The sequence below is a fragment of the Pleurodeles waltl genome, chromosome 10 (genome assembly GCF_031143425.1).
Source record: "Pleurodeles waltl isolate 20211129_DDA chromosome 10, aPleWal1.hap1.20221129, whole genome shotgun sequence".
Classification (NCBI taxonomy): domain Eukaryota; kingdom Metazoa; phylum Chordata; class Amphibia; order Caudata; family Salamandridae; genus Pleurodeles; species Pleurodeles waltl.
The window spans coordinates 134,699,164-134,718,178 of NC_090449.1; the positions used below are offsets into that span (position 1 = coordinate 134,699,164).

The window sequence follows — 19,015 nt, forward strand, 5'->3', positions numbered from 1 at the left end:
CATAATTTGAAGCCTGCCCTTTAAATAATTTAAATTATTTTAGAAATTAAATTAACCCTAATGGTAAAGGTAACCCTTATTTAAATTAAAATAGAGTAAGTATGCTTACCTTAACTCTAATATTAATGGTAACCGTCAATTAACTTAAATTCAATAGTACAATTAAACTTAACCTTACACTAACACTAAAGCTATCTGTCACCCTTAAATAATTTAAATGTAATTTAATTTAATTCAATCACTATCATTAACTTACTCTGATTACTACCTTTAACACCAATATTTACAAACTTAAATAAATGTATGTAAATAATTATCATTATCGTAAACCTAATACCAGTTGTAACCATTTGCAGCATGTATACAGTAACATAAAGCCTACTAATGAACTTTGATCAACACGCCAATCATAGCTGTTGATCATTTTAAATGTAACTAGCTTTGATTTGAAATTAGTTATTTTGACCCACCCATTCAATCATTTAAATTAAAGGCTGATAAATTCAGTTAAATAAATATTTGATCACAGCCGTATAATGATAATACTAAAGTAACTCTAACCTATTAATTATGTTATATTGCATCTAAATTAATTAAACACTTTTGTATTTACCATAAGCAATGCAGTTGCCTTCTCTGCAGTGGTAATCTTTATAGTGGTCGCATTTAGGAAGTACTATTAACTGAGAGACCCATCAATGTAGTGTCATTGAAGTGATGGTGATATACCCCATAGGAGGGTGTGTCCAAGAATATTTTTCAAGGTCTTCGCTTGCCTGTCTGCTTTACTCGTTATCCCATTCCTTACGAGGACTTTGCAAGTGCGATTCAAGCTGGCACAAAATGTTTATTCTCAATTTGCTTTCCTGAGCAAAACGTGTTTTGAGCTCGAACATTGCCTAAAAGAAGGGCAAAGCAGCATGGTGCACTGGTTTACATTACTTAGCGTCAGGGTGTCGCTCCATGGATGACACATATGCCTCCCCCCCTTTGACCACCCAAAGCACTATCTTTTAACAATTGTAGACAGGTTATTACACCAAAAAGAACGTCTCTTTTAGGCAGGCAGTAAAAATGAAATGCTTTTACTTCCACAAAAGTTTCAGACTCTGCATGTGTACTTCACTTAACAGAACACACCCAAAGTGGGTAAAGTTTTTAAGTTTGACTAGGCGTAATGTTTTGTATTGAAGGGTACCGTTTCAATATAAAAACCTATGCTAAAAAACGACACATGCAACTTTGCACTAAGGTGCAAAGGTATGTGTGTGGTACTAGGCAACCTGTTTGGATTTCAAGGTATGAGGCTACTCAAATCTGGGCCTTAGTGTCAGGAGTCTGAATTTTTTAATTTTTTGGCCATTCCATTGACAACAATAAACAGCAGAAGAGCTGGCAAAACTGGACTAAGGTATACATACAACTAGGAACAGTTACAAAACACACTGGAGCTGAATAAATAATCACAGTGAGGAATCTGCAAACACCACAACTGACTACCAAAGTCACGGCATGCACAGATAGAGAAGGCAGCACACTAAACAGCAGAAGAGCTGGCAAAACTGGACTAAGGTATACATACAACTAGGAACAGTTACAAAACACACTGGAGCTGAATAAATAATTACAGTGAGGAATCTGAAACACCACAACTGACTACCAAAGTCACGGCATGCACAGATAGAGAAGGCAGCACAGACAAACATGGAAAGAAAAGAAAAAAAACATGAAGTCAACAGTATGACCCAGACCATTTAAAAAACGAGTTATGAGAAATCCAGGAGCCTCTACCTAGGAAAATTCACCCACAAGATTATTGACTTTAAAATACCCAAAGATGAGCAAAAGCTCCACAATTGCAGATGCTTTCAGAAAAGAAAGAAGTCCGTTTGCAACAATATCACACAAAAAGAACCCATGGAAGACTATTGTAACAAAATCTATACATCTGTCAAGCTTTGGCAACACTAAAGCGTTCTGTATTGTAATGTACTAATGGGTTAGTCCATCATGCCCTTTGATCTCTGGCCCTGTTGACCTGGTAACTTGGTATAAGAACATGAGCCATCACAGGAGAAAAGGGTTTTGTGATAGGAGTAAAAAAAAAAAAACATGGAAATTGAGCATCCAAGCAGCGGGACACTATATTTTTCAGTGTATGTGAAATAAGGGCTTCTTTTTCAGAGGACATAGCCTCATGCAGTATGATGAAGAAGACAGACAAAGTTGTAATGCAAATAATGCTGCAATAAAATCTGAGGAAAGCACAATGAAGACAAACAAATTCTACCTTAGCATGGATTTGACTATCACACTTACCCTTGACATCCACCACCTCCTCTTCCAGGCTCTGAAGGTAGACTGGTGACCGCTGTTGGATGAAATAGAGGAGCTCAATGGCATTGGACATCCAAAACAGGATATGCTGAAGATCTGGGATCAGGTCTGTGATGGTGAAATTGGACAAGGACGCAGGGTCTTGACTGCCAACGGGAGAATGAAAGAGGGAGAGAGAAAAGAAACAAAGAGATCATTCGAAGAACACATCAAGGAGCAATTGGAGATGGCAAGAGGACACAGCAGTCAGTCAGAGGTGTTAGGGATAGCAGCTGCTACCCACGACTTCCGTTTGGTATACCAGACACTACTCTTACTAGTCCTGCTCTCCAGGTTCATGAAGTCAGTGGCAAATACAGAAACTAAACAGGGCTATAAGAGATGTATTTACTTCCTGTATTTTTCCCTTCTGGCCCTTTCCGTTCTCACTTAGTGGCAGAGAGGGCAAAATGTCAACCCTGTGATGACCTCATGAAATGTAAAAGGGTGCCTGATGTCACTTCCGGTTTGCTCAGCTGTTTAGTTAATGGTCAATTATGCAGCATTAACGATTTCTTATTAGATATTTTCTTCCAATGTAGAATACAAATGCACTATGCACAAGCATTCAAAGAGCAATAATTATGGGTGTCGTTGCCTGGACTAGTTAATGGGAGCTGAGAATGGAGTTTTGCTTCAGGTTCACACAAAACTTTTTCTTGAAATAAAAACTACCATGTGTGCTTTTTTGCACTTCTTAGCTATGCATTTTTGCTGCTTTGTTTGTGCAACTAATGGGAGACCAGAGGCTGTGGGTGGCGGCTGGTGGGGCGGGGAGGGAGTTTTAAGGGAGGATAATTGGGTCTGCAAAAATACCCCAACTTCAACAGATGCAAGAAAGGCAGAAAAGGAAGAGAAGACACAGCTTACACCGGTGACAAAAAAACGTCAAAAACAGATAACGAGGGTGATTGAAAGGCGCCAAAGGACTACATTGATTCTAATTTATTAAATGACATTTTTAAGTCAAAAATTTTACATTTACAACTATGCTCGTAGGTTGAAAAAATTTAGAGATTCATATGGTTGCAGGAGCGCTCATGGAAAACATTTGACAACTTTCATTTACGCTAATGTGAGTACAATTAAGAAAAATGTAATTTAGTAACTTTTTCCTTTCGTTTTTCAACAGGAAAGATATTTTTCCCTTTAGCGAATCCCTTTTCCCTAAATCCCCACCAATTTTGGGATGTATTTTTATTTTCCCCACCCTGGAAAAACAATGTCACGTTCCCTTGAGAGGAGTAAATGTCCAACTATTTCCTGTGTGGGAACAGCCTGAGAAAGTTTGTGAATACTCACAAAAACATAACTTTGTGGAGCTGCACAAAATTTTAATGTATCATGGCCTGATCCCTGCCCTTGCGTGAAGCTTTACTCTTATGTAATATTACACAATGCTGTAGTAAATTGGCATCTAAGTTAATATGTTTGTAAATCCATATTTTGTGAACTTAAAACCAGACTCTCATCTCTTAAATTAAGACAACTGATCAGACATATATTTACATGTTAGCATATGTACCTGGGCACATTTGTAACTACTATCTTATAACAAGCATTGACAAAGCCAATAGGTCTTGCCTTAGCAAGAGCTACTGGCTTTGCCAATATGTTTTAGCCATGTTACACCCCAGCGTGGCTGCTATTCAGCCTGGCTAAAAGTAAGTGTCGTAGAGGAGAGTGGCATGGAGTGTCGTAGTGTGGAATGGCAAAGAATGGAGTAGAGTGTCATAGAGTGGAGTAGCATAGAGTGGTGTGTGTTGGAATGGCATGCAGTGGCGTGGAGTAGAGCAGACTGGTGTAGAGTGCACTGACGTTAAGTATTGAAGAACAGAATACAGTGGAGTGGGGTGCAGCAGCTTCGAATTCAGTGACGCACAATGCAGTGTTGGATAATGCGGTAGTGTAAAGTGTTGTATAGTAGAGTGCAGTGATGTAGAGTGCCGTGGTGCTGATTGGAATGGTGCATAGTAAAGTAGGGTGGCATAGAGTACAGTGGCATAGAATGTAGTTGGGCGCAGTAGAGTGGCACAGAGTGCAGTGGCACGAAGAGCTTCAGAGAAATAGGCCCTCATTACGACCCTGGCGGTTGGCGGAGAAGTGGCAGTCTTACCGCCAACAGGCTGGTGCTAAAAAAATTGGAATCATGGTTACCGCCATGGTCATCCGCCACTTCTCCGAACCGACCGCCAGGGCGGAGACGACCGCTGGGCTGGAGACTTGGGTCTCCAGCCCTGCGGCCGTCACAAGACCGCCTGCGGTATCACGATCCGGGTGACCGCCATGGATTTCATGGGGTTGGGCACCGCCATGAAATCCATGGCGGTAAGCACTATCAGTGCCAGGGAATCCCTTCCCTGGCACAGATAGGAGTCTCCCCCACCTCCTACTCCCACCCAGAGTCCTTCCCCAACAACCCCCACCCCCCTGCCAACCCCCCAAAGGTGGCAGGACCCCCCTCCCCACCCCTACCCCCGACATCACTACACAGACACACACCTGACACGCATGCAGACACTACCAACACACATACCCGCACACACACGAACAAACATGCCAACAGACACACACACAGTCATACACGCACACCCACATTCAGACATACACGCACACATCCATACAGACATACATACAGGCAGACACGCACACATTTCCAAACACACTACACCCTGCATGCATACACACACTCACACCCCCCCCTCTTCATACTCACACGCAAACCCCCATGCATGCACACAACACACAACACCACCCCCTCCCCTGACGGACGAACAACTTACCTGGTCCGTTGATCCTCCGGGAGGGGACGGGATCCATGGGGGCTGCTCCGCCGCCAGCACCAGTCAACAGAACACCGCCACACCGAATCACGTAATGCGATTCGGTGGGCGGTGTTCTGTTGACGGGGCGGTGGAGGTGGAGCAACCTCCACTTCCCCGCCGACCGCCAGTATGGCTGCTTGTGGCTCTCCATCCGGAAAAGGACAGAGGGCTGCCAGCAGTCATAATTCGCCGAGCGGAAAACCGCCACCACTGGCGGTCTTCAGCACGGCGGTCCCTCGGAGGTCTTGTGAAAAGACCGCTGAGGTTGAAATGACCCCCATAGTGTTGTAGACTGCAGTGGTGTAGAGTGGAGTGATACAGAGTACAGTGGCATAGAGTACATTGGCATAGAATACAGTAGTGCAGAGTAGAGTTGCATAGAGTTCAACAGCATAGAGTGCGGTGTCGCAGAGTATAGTGTCGTAGAGTGCAGAGGTGTAGAGTGACAGAGTGCATTGGCAGAGAGTACAGTGGTATAGAGTAGAGTGGTGATGAGTAGAGTGGCACAGAGTGCAGTGGCATTGAGAACAGCGGTGCAGAGTAGAGTGCACTGACGTAGACTGCAGTGGTGTACAGTAGAGTAGAGTGGACTGGTGTAGAGTGCATTGGCGTAGAGTGTTGCAGAGGGCAGTCACGTAGAGTGAAGTGGCGTAGAGTGTAGCGGTAGAGAATTCAATAGTATACAATGCAGTGTCGTAGAAGGCACTGGTGTAGATTAAAGTGGTGCATAAGAGTGCAGTGGTGCAGGATGGAGTGGTGCAGAGTGAAGTGGCAAAGAGTGCAGTGGTGCAGAGTAGAGTAAGGTGGAGAAGAGTAGAGTGGCAGAGTGCAGTGGCATGAAGTTGTGCAGAGTAGTGTGGCCTAGAATGCAGTGGCGTAGAGTGGAGTGACGCAGAGTGCAGTGGAGTAGAGTTAAGTGTTACAGAGTAGAGTGCATTATCGTAGCGTGCATTGGCAAAGAGTACAGTGGTGCAGACTGCAGTGTTACAGAGTGGCGTAAAGTACAGTGGATTATAGTGGAGTTGTACAGAGCAGACTGGACTGGCCTAGATTGGAATGGTGTAGAGTGCAGTGGCGAAGAATGCAGTGGTGTAGAGGAGAGTGGAGCAGAGTGCATTGACATAGAGTAGTGGTGCAGAATAGAGAAGTGTCGAGTGAAGTGGTATTGAGTGCAGTGCTGTAGAGAGCAATGGTGCAGAGGGGAGATGCAGTGGTGCAGAGTGCAAGGGCTTTGGAGTGGTGCAGAGTAGAGTGCAGTGGCATGAAGTGGAACAGTGAGGAGTAGAGTTGAGTGGCATAGAGTGGAGTATGCATGATGTGCTAGCACACTGCCATTACAGACAACACAGTTTCAACTGAAATGGCCATTACATTTGCACAGACATACAGTTTTAAAACTATACAGTGCACAGACAATAATCAGTGGAAATGGCATCACGGAGTGTATTGAGTGTATTGATTTGTTTTGATCATATGAAAGTATTTCTTTGCAACACACTTCAGAATTAACAAAAAAATGTCTTCATTTGTGTGATCATAATTCTGATATATTCTGAAATAATTGCAAAGTGAATTTAAATATTGTGTGCTAGGAAAAAAACATTTCCCTCCCCTTGTATCTAGCACGATTATCACACAAATTATCTTACTCTGAAGTCGGAGAAAGAAAAGAAAACACTAAGCTCCCTCAGAAGACAGAGCCTGACATTTGACCTCTGCCTTTGAATGAACAGCAAATGTGATAAGAGCAAGATCTACAAGACTGAATAAAGAAAGGGGCCCTCATGGAAGAACAGAAGGAAAGGTAGCAGTGGAGGCTCCTCCGTTTGGGCGGAGGAGCGTTGCCCCTCGCCAGCAGCAGCAACTGCAAAACCTTTCAAAGAAAATGATACAGCACATGTTGCCTTTTAGTGCCCCCTGCACAACTTTCCATCGTTCCTGTTTACTGATTCCCCTAGCCCCTCAATACCTTGCTTCTTCTGCAGAACAAGTCCAACACATGCAGCCAGCATGATAAAAAAAAGCCTAGTTGGAAACTGAATGGGACCTTGTGATTCTAACATATGATGCCAAAGAGATGAACTTACTGCTGAGATTGTTTATCCGCCAACTCTTTCGTTTTTTCCTAGGGACAAAATAAAACAGAATGAACGCAAGCAGGAGAATTATGCATGAGTAAATCCATAAAAAGAGAGGCAGTGACAGTCCTCGAGGAACACAGAAGGAAAGAAAAGGGAAGAGAGTGATGGGAGAAGGGGGCGAGGGCTGAAAATGTAATACATTGAAATAAAGAAGAAGGGCTCAGACAAAGAGTAATAGTGAGAAAACAACAATACGTTTCAGCATTTGTATAGTAGCAATGACTTCTCAAGCTTCACAGACACACTGAACAGATTATTAAATCAGTAGAAGTCAGTAGAAGTGCAATCGTCAAACTTATGTAAAAAGGGCCAAAAGAGCAGGCAAACAACAAGTGTCCCTTGGTTAATATTGGATTATTCGATGTCGATGTGCACAGCGGTACATTTACGTACACAAACAAAGTTGCATCATCGTTGTTAAGATTCCCCCACTGTGAATTCTCCATCAACCCCAGCATGTAGGTAAGTTGTCAGGCAGGCTCTGAGACGCAGGCCTGAAGGTTAATGACTGACAGGTCACAGGTGGGGTAATACTTAGCCAGCATCCAAATGCACAAACAGGAAAACTTAGATCAGATCCCACAGATAGGTAGCAGCTCTGCAATGGTCCCTAGAGATTGGCCCCAAAAAAACACACATGGCCAGAGGGATGCGTGCATTCCCAAAAACACATAAGGTTACATGCCACATGTAGTTAGGTACACTTAGACATCAGGACACAGCACACACACCGCATTCAGTGACCACACGCCCCTCTGGCCGGACATCTGGACAGGTACTCACTGGCCCACACTGTGTGTTCTTGCCAGATCAAGGTCCACCTGCATTTACTAATTGGAAGTGTATTTACAACTCCTTGACAACTGTTCACATTTTTTTATCAAGAAAAGAATGTCTTTGTCTTTTATGGTGTTATTGCAACCAGAGAAATGTATAAAAACGTGCTTCAATCTGATGTACAACCTCGGTTCTGTAACTGCTCTCCCGGCCGTAATGATTAATTAAACAAACCGTTCCTGCTTTGCCAGACGCCTCTTGTTTTTCAAGGTAAATTCTCATTCGAGCTACACATACTGAAAAGCAACAGTACTAAATAATTCTACTACACAAGTACAGGTTCATGACTGATATGCAACCGCCAGTAGTCCAAGTTCCTACAAAAGTGTTGGATCTGTGATCCTTAATGCAAGGAAAAAGGGTATGCGAGTGCAAGTCAAAGGTGTGGCTAAAAAGAACAAAATATTCTGTAATTAGTTGTTGGTCTAAAACTTTCAGGTAACTGCAAATAAAATAACGCCCACGACTCAAACTGAAAATAAATGGAAGTTAGAGTCAATAGTGGAAAATTTCATGTTAAGAAAACTCTATTGGTGAATGGATCCTGATTGGAGTAGTAGGGGATTAGTGACCTACATATTTTAGAACTATGAGGGCCCAGAAAGTGTCAGAAGGCACAATGAGTATGTCATTACTTTAAATTTACATTGAACACAGAATAAGCTGCTGCAAAATATTTACTTTGAAGATAAAAAAGTGCTTCCAAAATATAGACTTTAGTGATATGCAGTCAGAATGTACCAAGTGCACAAGTGTCCATTGAAAGCACATACTCAGAGACCTCAGCTAACATCCTTACTATACCTCTTAAAAAGAATAAATCTTTGTCATATGAAGCTTCAAACGACTCTATCAAATAAAGCACATTCTGGCTTTTAAACAGCTTTTACATTTGCAGATTAACCAATTGCAAACATTTACATTTCTAAAGGCAGAAGGCACCATGGCAAGAAGGCTTGTTTCTTGTTTAGCTCTGGTATCCAAGCGCTCACAGCACCAGAGATTCCCTCCATTCCATTTGAGCCAAGGCCTCTCAATTGTCGGAATCAACTTCCTCGGGACGGATGTGTTTTAACAAAAGTGGGGAACTGTTTCTGTTAAATGCAGTTGACGGGGCGGTCACAAAGCTCCCGCCCACTTTGACCTCTGCAGCCCACCCGTACAGCCAAGATAGCAACAGTTCTAGCTTCATTCACACACAAAGAAGAGGTACACCACAGACAATGCAGTGAACTCATGCCACCCAGAACTCAGCAACAACGCAGACCACTGTAACAACACACGCTTTTCTCACACACATTTAAAAAGCAGTAGTACAAGATCTTCTCATACACGCAATGATAACCTCTCCCTGCGTCCAGCACAGAATGGGTATACAGGTTTGCCAGCACTACAAGTTTCCCTCGCACACAGTGCAAGAACAGGACAGACTGCAGCAGTCGACACTTTTCAACACAAGTAGGGCGTGAACAGTACACGCAGCAGAAGGAAGGCAATGCCCCTTCACACACACACCAGGCATCCGTACGGGAACAGGTACAGAATAAGAAACATAGTTGAAAGTTCCTAAACACACCTGGCAGGTAAAACACATGGGACACGGGGAGGGATGTAAACTTTCATTACACATGCACAAACACCCCCACACCCTCCCCTAGGTGCATCTCCCTGCTCCCACACACAAGCAGGTGCAACACAATCAGCCGCAGTGCAGAAATCCACTCCACCTCGCCACACACATAAATACAGGATGAGATCAGCAAAGATTTCCTCTCACACCGACGGGTGCAGAAGAACAACCTGCACTGCAAAGGTCTCTCACACAGAACAAGTAGAGTAAGGATGACAATTGCAACTACACACATACGCGCCATTTATATGCAGCAAGGGCATTGGCATTGCACACTTCCCTTGCACAGAGGAACAGGTACGGCACGAGCAATAACAGTGAGAAAACAACAATAGCTGTGTAATAGATGTGTTATTGTTAAAGTTTATGGCGCTAGCCAGCGTGTGTGTAATACTGTGCATGTTGTTATGTTTTGAGTTGCCCACGAGCGGAGCGAACGGTCAGCGGGATCCCGGCGGTCAGTGCTGCTGGGATGCCCTGCTGTCCGGACGCTGCTCGCAGTGGGCGGTGTTGGATGTAACCAATACATTTCCTTCCACCTTATTGGTGTTCGTGGTGGATTCACTCCTCCTACAAGCTGTAAAGCCTAAAGCTTGCTCACAGACCTGGAAGCGGTTCCGCGTCGGAGACGGTAGTAATAAAAGCTGCACACACAGTATGGATAGCAGTGCGACAAACCTACCTTGCACAAAGAACAGGTAAAGCACAGGTTCTTTGTGCAAGCTTCTTTCACATCCAAAACATTCAGAATGGTTAGCATTAGTGAAGAAAAGCCACTGGCGACAGAAGTGCACGTACCACTCATTATTAAAAAAATATGGCATAGGTAAGCTACAACACACACACCCGCGTGCGCACACACACAAACACTCGTGCACACACATACACAAACATACACAGTGTCCTGTAAAACGTTTGTGATGTTAACAGGACCTAGTGTCAGGACAAAGTCTTGCATGTTTTACATGTGTAAAGTAATGCATGCTGACAGGGCAAATGTGAACATTTCAAAGGGGAAGTATGGCTCACAGGACACAGAAAGAAAGCAAGAGTGTGACACACAGAGACAGAAACTGTATGACAGATGGAGAGCGCAAGCGACAAAAAAGGAAAGGGTGGGGGAGAGTATAAGCGATGAGAATACAAAGGAGAGAGGTGCCTGTGAGACGGACAGAAAAAGGGGTATGGCCCGAGAAGACGAGCCAGAAAAAGAGAGAGAGTGGAATATAAGGAGAGGAGAAGAAAGGGGAAAGGATGTGTCTATGTTTGAAATGAAAATACATAGCTCTTACATCGTCCTAGTACTTTTTGCCTTTTTTGAACTGGTCCATCCAGTTCTATTTGATCTCGTGGCTTCTGACCCTAGGATCACATGGTGTCTCATGCTGTACATCTGTAAAGTGCTGCCATGATGCTGGAAGCTGTGCCAGGGCCCGAGGTGCTACTTCGTTGAACATCAGATAGTAAAACCTCTCTCGTGAGTGATGAGAAGCCGCCCTGCTGGTCGCAGTACTGTCTGGGATATTTGTAATACAGACGTGGGGAGAGAAAGGTATCGCATGGAAATGGAAGCTAAGCCCGGTGATTCCACTCCTGGATTTCACTGGAGACGCTTCATGATTTTTTAATGACGTCCACCAGCAGAGCACAAGGCTTGGCTAGTCAAAGGTGGATGTGTGCCCCACTGTTTGACGATGGTGGCAAGTGCAGACCAGGCTAACGGATGACTGACATTTGCTGGCTGCTGGTTCTAGTACAGTTTCACAAGTCTTTATATGTGCCCTAGCTGTGAATCCATACAGAGCTGCATAACTGGCCCCTTACTTTTTATGCAGTGTTTGTAGAATTTTACACACATGCGAGGGGGAGACCGTGGCAGAATACACGGTCTTCTTGAGAGGTCGCAGTGAGAGCAGATGCCTTTTAGGTTGTCTTCATGCATCTTACAGATGCAGCAACCTGCATGCTGTTGTCCACTGGCTCCTCCCTCTTATTCCTCGTAGATGTCTGTGGACTGGGGAATATACATACATACCCTGCCAGCCAAAACATCTTCCCTGCAACAATCTCACCCCCCCCTGTGTTATGCTGGGATTCATCTAGCATCCAAAAATACCTTGGCTCACAGAGGCCCATTTTGGTATGTTCAGTGTACATGGTCTGTCCAGATGATATCAACCTCTCAGCTGCCTATCTAAAAAGTCTAAGAAGAAAGTCAGAAAGGCATACTTTATACGGATCGGAAGAGTCTAAATTTAAAAGAAAGCTTCCTTCTTGCATGCCCTAAAGAATTATAAATGTTGGCATCCATCCAACCAGTCTTCTTACTTTGTGTGGATTTGAAAGACGATTTTGCTGCATCACACCAAGAGGCACTGACCAGAAACAGGACTTTGTATGTCACAGTTCTTCCTGAAGGGCTGACACAAGGTTATGATTTTGTGTTCTGTTCTGTGTCCTGGTAGAAGAACAAGTAGAAAATGCACTATCCGGGGTGCAGATGGACAGGACCCTCATCAGGAGGAACCAGAAGCAAGGTCTCATCAACTGAATGCTCCATCTCAAGGACGCAAGCTGCCAAAATCAATGAAGACCCATGCCAAGCTGGTCAGAGTCAACATAACAAACTCTAAATTATCCTGGGGACGAACAACATTCACAGAAGATACCAGGGTTGCAAAGGTGGCAAGTCTGCAGTCTGAAACGACGACGACCCTCTACCTATTATTCCTGGCTTTGTGGCTCATGGGTGCCCACTTGCATCCAATAAAGTTTTCCTCCTCAACCCGGGCATTAGCATAGAGTCCAACTGGTTGCTCCTGGCTGCACAGGTTCAGCAGCCACTGGAATCATGTTTATAGACTTTACAATGCCAGGGTTAGATGTGGGTTGAGGTTTTGATTGGACCCTGACCTGCATTCTAGTCTTCCATTTTGAAATGGTGAGCTTGTGGGTCCAATCTATTGAGTGCCCTGTTACCATGTGCAGCAACCAAATGAAAATAATTATTATGACAAGCCAGGGTACAGAAACGGAAGTGTTGTAGTTACTGTGCTAAGTCCACCTTCCGATATATGTGAGAAGAACTGAGATAGCAACTGGTCTCACCTCTGAACTCTGCCAGTGCCCAATGATTAAGACTAATGGATCTCTAGCATCTGTGTTAATGGGGCACTGAGATGGACTATGGGAACAAGTCATTGAGACCATAAAGTCATGACAGTGTACTTGGGAATTAACTACTAGAGCTTTAAAGCCATCACTTTACCTTTTGTGATTTTATTTTTACGAATCTCAGCTGCCTGGTCACAAACTGTTTGCATTAACAAAAATGAGTCTCGGCTTACCAATAACCACTTCACACAAGTATAGTAATAAGGATAATGGACGCAGTTCTGATTATCGACCACAACAATATCAACCTACAACAAAACTGAGGTCAAAGTATTGATAACCTAAATATAATTATCATTTACTTTTAATTAAAATAAGATCGACCTACAAAAATAACAAAAGTAAAAAAATATGTGCAACTAAAATGTAGAGTACAATAATAATGGCATTTAAAAATAACATCAGACTTCACAAAACCACTGAAAACCAAAATGTAGTGTAATGTTGATCATATAATTTAGGAAAACATATTACTTAAAAATAATTAGAAATGTGAATAAATTGTAAATTAAACAACATATTTTGCACATTTTAGATTAATTTTGCAATTAGACAAAAATTATGAGGGCAACTTACTAAACTTAACAGACATACCAGAGTTATTTATCATGGCTTGTTATTCACAAAAGCTTGTAAGTGTCTTTTTAACATTTTATGAAGCGCCATAAAAATGTGTAACTAAAGCAGAGTTGAGTAATGTACTCCACTTTTAAATTACAATAAAATTATAACTGATATCGGAGAAAAGCTTTAGTATGCCTCCGTTGTAATACAGTTAAGGTAAAAGTTTAATTAAAATTTTAGGTATAACATGTCATAGCTTTTATTTTTATATTTAAATCACTGCAACATGTACTTTTAAGGCAGTTGGATGATATAATCAAAACTGAAATCAATTTATTTAAAATAATGTTTTGCTAGTATTTTTTATTTTATTTTATTAAATTGTACTGATATTATGGACAAATGAGTGTTTAACCCATTATATAGTTCATTATGGCGTATCTAACTTGCACATACGTATCATATTAACTAATACATATCCTTACACACTCATGAGTGCATAATATAAGACTGAGTGAGTAAGATACGAATCAGTGAGAAAGTAGCACATGAGTAAGACACTCTATGTTAGTTATTCCAGAATGCGTACCCGACAACAAAAACTTTATTGCCAACTTTCGTTTGTTGAAAACAGGCATAACAGGTGTTATCTTAGGGACACATCCATTATTCATGAGTAATACTGGGCAGGATAATGGAAATGATAAAGAGTGTGCTTATTTTGTGCTGTCACATTTTTATGTAACATCACAAGTTTCTTACAGTTAGTAAAACAACAATTCTTAAGTCCATTCTTTCTTGCTTAAGTCAGCTGTAAATTGTGTGCACAAATGCTCTCATTTTCTCACATAACAAAATATCCATATCGCTTGTAAACAGTTACATTCCTAAAATAAAAATATGAATAGCTTCACAGATAAATGTTATATAAATTCGTTTTTTAGGCAACTAACATATCTGTAAACACACTCTAAACTAATATAATTAGTTAAAAAATGACACAACAGTAACTAAATAGGGTACAACAAGAAAAATCAGAAAGAAGCATAAAACTTTATGCAGTACATAATCAAAAATGTATTTTTATTTTCTAACTCCAGTCCAACAAACACTGAGGCACTTGCATGTGAATGTGGTGAGGGCATGCTTACTAAACATTGGGCTAAGTACATATAACTGGGGGCGAAGCGTATTTACTATTCTAACTAATTTCTAACAAACATAAGTGTAAGTATGTATAATTGGGCTGGGCATATATATTATCCTACCTCCAACCCTACAAACCTTGGAGTATACAACTGAGGGGAACCTAAATACTTCAGTTCAACAAAAATTAGGATAAGTTCGTAGAGTTTGTGGAGGAGCTGTTACTATTTTAACCCTAGTCCTACAAACACTGAGTTAAGTTCATATAAGTGAGGGAGGTACATTTACTATTGTAGTTGCAGCCTATCAAATATCAGGTTAAGTGTGCATACGTGTGCAAATCATTATTAATATTATAATTAGTATGGACAGATCATCATTTTTAGATACCACATGTTGAAACCTTTCACTTATAAATTAAAATTTCGATCCTAAACATTTAAAAAAAATTTAAATAATAGGAAAATATAACCCACTTATGTAAAATTGTAATTAATGCTAAAACATTATAAAAACAGAGTAAATATATTTAAGCCATTTTTGGAATGCTTAAACAATATTGTATTTATGTAATGAAACATCAAATTACATTATATTATAACTAAAAATATTTAGATTTTTTCAAATTATTAATTAAATATTTTGTAATTTAAATTTGTTAATTATTTCACAAAATTATCAAACATTGTTTTAAAGAAAAATATTTACATAAACAAAAAACATTATTGTGACTTAATATTTTTATTTTAAATCACTACCCACCCTATTCCTCAAAATAACCCACAATTCATTAACAATTCAAAAAATAAAAAAGACAATAATATTAATACCTACAAAGTAACAAAACATGAAAAATAAAAATAAAATATTTTATAAAACACTACCCACCCAACACCACACTAACCTAAAAAATAAATATTTAAAAGGTAAATCGTTTGCAATATACTTAACATAATTACTGACAATCTAAAGTTTAAAATAAAAAATATACAAAAAATAATGTCAAATAACACATTTAAATAATGAATATTTTAAACTTCAATAAAATGTAGGAAAAAACAATATATCTTTCCCCGATAGTCCCATTCTCAATGTTTCTGTACTCATTATATTTTGACCTCCATATTTAGCACCACTGATATTTTGGAGTTGATATTCAGGATCTGCACCCTTATAAGGAGGGCCTTATTTAGACCTCGTCCTATTTAGAGGTCCTCGCCAGGCTGGCGGGGATATCTATGCTATGATGGTAGCTGAGACCATGGTGGTTCCTTTCATAGCACTAAAGGTTTATTGAGCAGGGGCCAAGTTTAGAGTGCTAGTTCTGCAACTCATTTGTGCAGAGAAAACTAGCTCCCAAAAAGGAGGTTGTTTTCTCTGATGAAAAAGCAAATGGCTCCAAAAGCAGGAAAATGTATCCTTATTATGGGAGCCAGTTAGAAACTTTCCAGTCCCTTTTTGTCAAGCTTGTGTAGGGAAAATGAGTAACAATCTTCTCCCTCAGTAGAGTAAGTTGTTGATCATGATGTATCCAGCAGATCTCTGGAAGCTGCACCAGTGGGTGAGGAATCAGGATGGCATTCGGTCAACAATTTTGTGATCCTCTGTAAAGGTTGAAGCTATTTGTCTCTACCTTAAGAATTTTAGCTGGTAATGGCAAGAGTGATATAGGGTGACAATAAATGCTGAAAAGCCACCCAGGCTTTTCTAACAAGGGGATGAGAAGCTTTTTTCCAGTTTTCGGGCATCATCCCTGATAAAAAAAGGAAAAGTCGATGGTATTTGACAAGACAGGGCTCATGCAATATAACAGTTTTTTTGAGGATGTAGGTGAGACAGGTTTAAAGAGCAGAACCATATTTGATCATTTTTCACAGTAGTAATTACCACAGTAAGGGTTGACAGTGTAAAAGCAGCAAGACTCATAGAGGGTGATTTCAAGGTGCGTAATATTTGTGTTATAAATTAATGTCCTTAGATAGAGAAACAAACATGTTTTAAATTTTCCCTTGAAAGAAGGAAGAACAGTGAAACACTCATACCATTGCAAGTGTCACAGGGGCACTGCAGGCTATAGGAAAAGTGAACTATTTTATGAGCTGGAAGGATTCCTTGGAGAAAACCGAGAGGCCTGATGGGTGCATTGGGGAAAAGGGATTTGTATGGCATGATTTAATGATCAGAGTTGTTTATCCACCTCCAAATAATTATTTTATGAGCCAATTTTATTTGCTCTGTGAAGTACTATGTCACCCGGTGAAGTTTCTAAAGTGCTACCGCAAAGGCAAATATGTAAATAAATAAGGAGAAATTTGGAGGTCATAAAAACAAGAGATTTTAGAACAGTTAAAAAATTTAAATTTAAGATCAATAAAACATTTCTGACTTAAACTAGACTACTCTACTAATTTGCATGCAAATATATATATATTGACATTTCAATTCTGTCTAGTATTTATGGTTATATCACAATTCTGACTTAACCTTTGGACACCCCCATTCTCAGACCTTGGCCTGAACGGAGGTCAGATAAGCCCTCCCATCCAATATCCCCATGCTACCCTTGCTAGCCACATACTCACTGACCCATACGGTCCTTTGTATTCTTCTTGCGGACTTCAGCAGCAGATGACCAAACTCGCCAGGTTCAAAGTTGGCAGCGGAGTGCTGAATGCAAAGGCAAAGGAGGAATGCTGGAGTCAGCTTGTAATCGTCCCCTCCTGGTTCAATGAGCATCAGGATTCGCTCCACCAGCACATCCTCGAAGGACCTATCATAGACCAGCTGAACCTTTCTACTGGGAGACCTTCTAGACAAGCTTCCAAAGCTGGAGGGCAGACTGTTCTTTTTTACCACAGGATCCTTTCCCTTCAGCACATTGCCGCACATTTTACAAATGGAGTCCAACTCTGGATGGGCAGTCCTGCTCAAAGTTTTCAACCTGGCCAGCGTTGGAGCAGGAAGTGGTTGCGCTTTCATAGGATCTTTGTACAGTAGCAGGTAGTAAAGGCCCAAAGACAGGAGGTCCCCATGTTGTAAAAGGGTAGTTCTCACAACCTCTGAGAAGTTGACTGAAATATGGGCCCCTGGGATTGGATCCAGAACCAGCTTCTCTTCCACGTGTTGTCCAGATCTGTTTGGAGTCCTGATCTTCTTAATGGTGCAATGAAGAGGCAAGATGTCTGGGGCAGAAAGGCTTATGCTTGGTTTGCTGGATGGTGTTCTCTGGCCCACGGTGTACTGATCACGGTTCAGGAGGTAAACCAAACTATCCTTAAATGTAAAAAAAAATAAGAGAATTTAAAGAGTGAAGGGAGTAGACAATAGTCAAAGTAATTTAAGCAGCTGTTATTTTCTGGGAAAGTGAGAAATTAAAAGTAAAAATGTTAACATAATGTAACTAAGAAGTGCTTCAATCCTCATAATCAGGTTAAATGTAATATAATGGAAATACATAGCAGTCTTTTCGTGTTTCTGAGTTACATGAGTTGCCAACATGCAGAAATAGGGAACTGAAATCCATGTAAGGTTGAAGTACAGCGGAGACCACAGCCTTTGAGGTGGTTGAGTAATATGTGGCACACATAGGGCAGTGGAACTTAGAAAGAATTTATTAGCATTATTGCAAGAGGCATGTATGTTTGAGTGTCTTTTCCGTCCCCCTACCAAGGTTTCTCTGGAATCTTCTTTTGCAGCAAGAGAAAGTGTTATATGTTCGACTCATAGATAGTTTGAGAATATTTTCCATAGCACGTCGCTGGGAGGAATTATCTGATCAATTGTCTGAGAATATTGAAAATTATAACAAACTGCCATGATCTTCCATATACCATTGTATGAGTGACCGCCAGCCCGTAGTTCCTACTAGATTTGCCCCTGGCGCCCCACTCGTTAGCTTTCATCTCTGGTATGATCCGCTGTTGTTCTGTAAGAGGTATTGTTTATATGTAAGGAACGGGTTGCTTGCTTTCCTGCTGAACTATTCCTGATCTGAGGAATGACCTGACCTGCTCCCGCTACGGACTGCCGATATAAGGTGGCATGTTGGAATTCCCCTCTTTCGCTCGGAGCTCAAACCAGTAGGACGTTCATATCTAATGTGACGGTAGTCACTGCCCAGTGCCTTCATTTTGAGTTTATTTCCTTTTTTAGGGTGGCCTGGGACTCTTAGCTCCAGTCCAGGCATGCTGTTTGACTACCAGTTGTCCCAGATGGAGGGGTAAGTCATGAATACAGCAAAGGATGGAATCAGAGCCATCAGGATCTGTCAGTAGTTCCCAGAGTTAAGAAAACCCAGCAAGGTAGCCAGGCATTTGCATATG

At 41.3% G+C, this 19,015-nt stretch overlaps 1 protein-coding gene across 2 annotated transcripts in view; it reads right to left on the reverse strand.

Moving 5' to 3' along the window:
• RADIL (Rap associating with DIL domain) overlaps positions 1–19,015 on the reverse strand; it is a 427,719-nt gene that overhangs the window by 147,156 nt on the left and 261,548 nt on the right. For both annotated transcript variants that reach the window (XM_069209977.1, XM_069209976.1), the window contains 3 exons: positions 17,280–17,966; positions 7,289–7,326; positions 2,320–2,483 (listed from right to left, as the gene is read on the reverse strand). In XM_069209977.1, the coding sequence (XP_069066078.1) occupies positions 2,320–2,483; positions 7,289–7,326; positions 17,280–17,966 (889 nt within the window). The remainder of the gene's footprint in view (positions 1–2,319; positions 2,484–7,288; positions 7,327–17,279; positions 17,967–19,015) is intronic.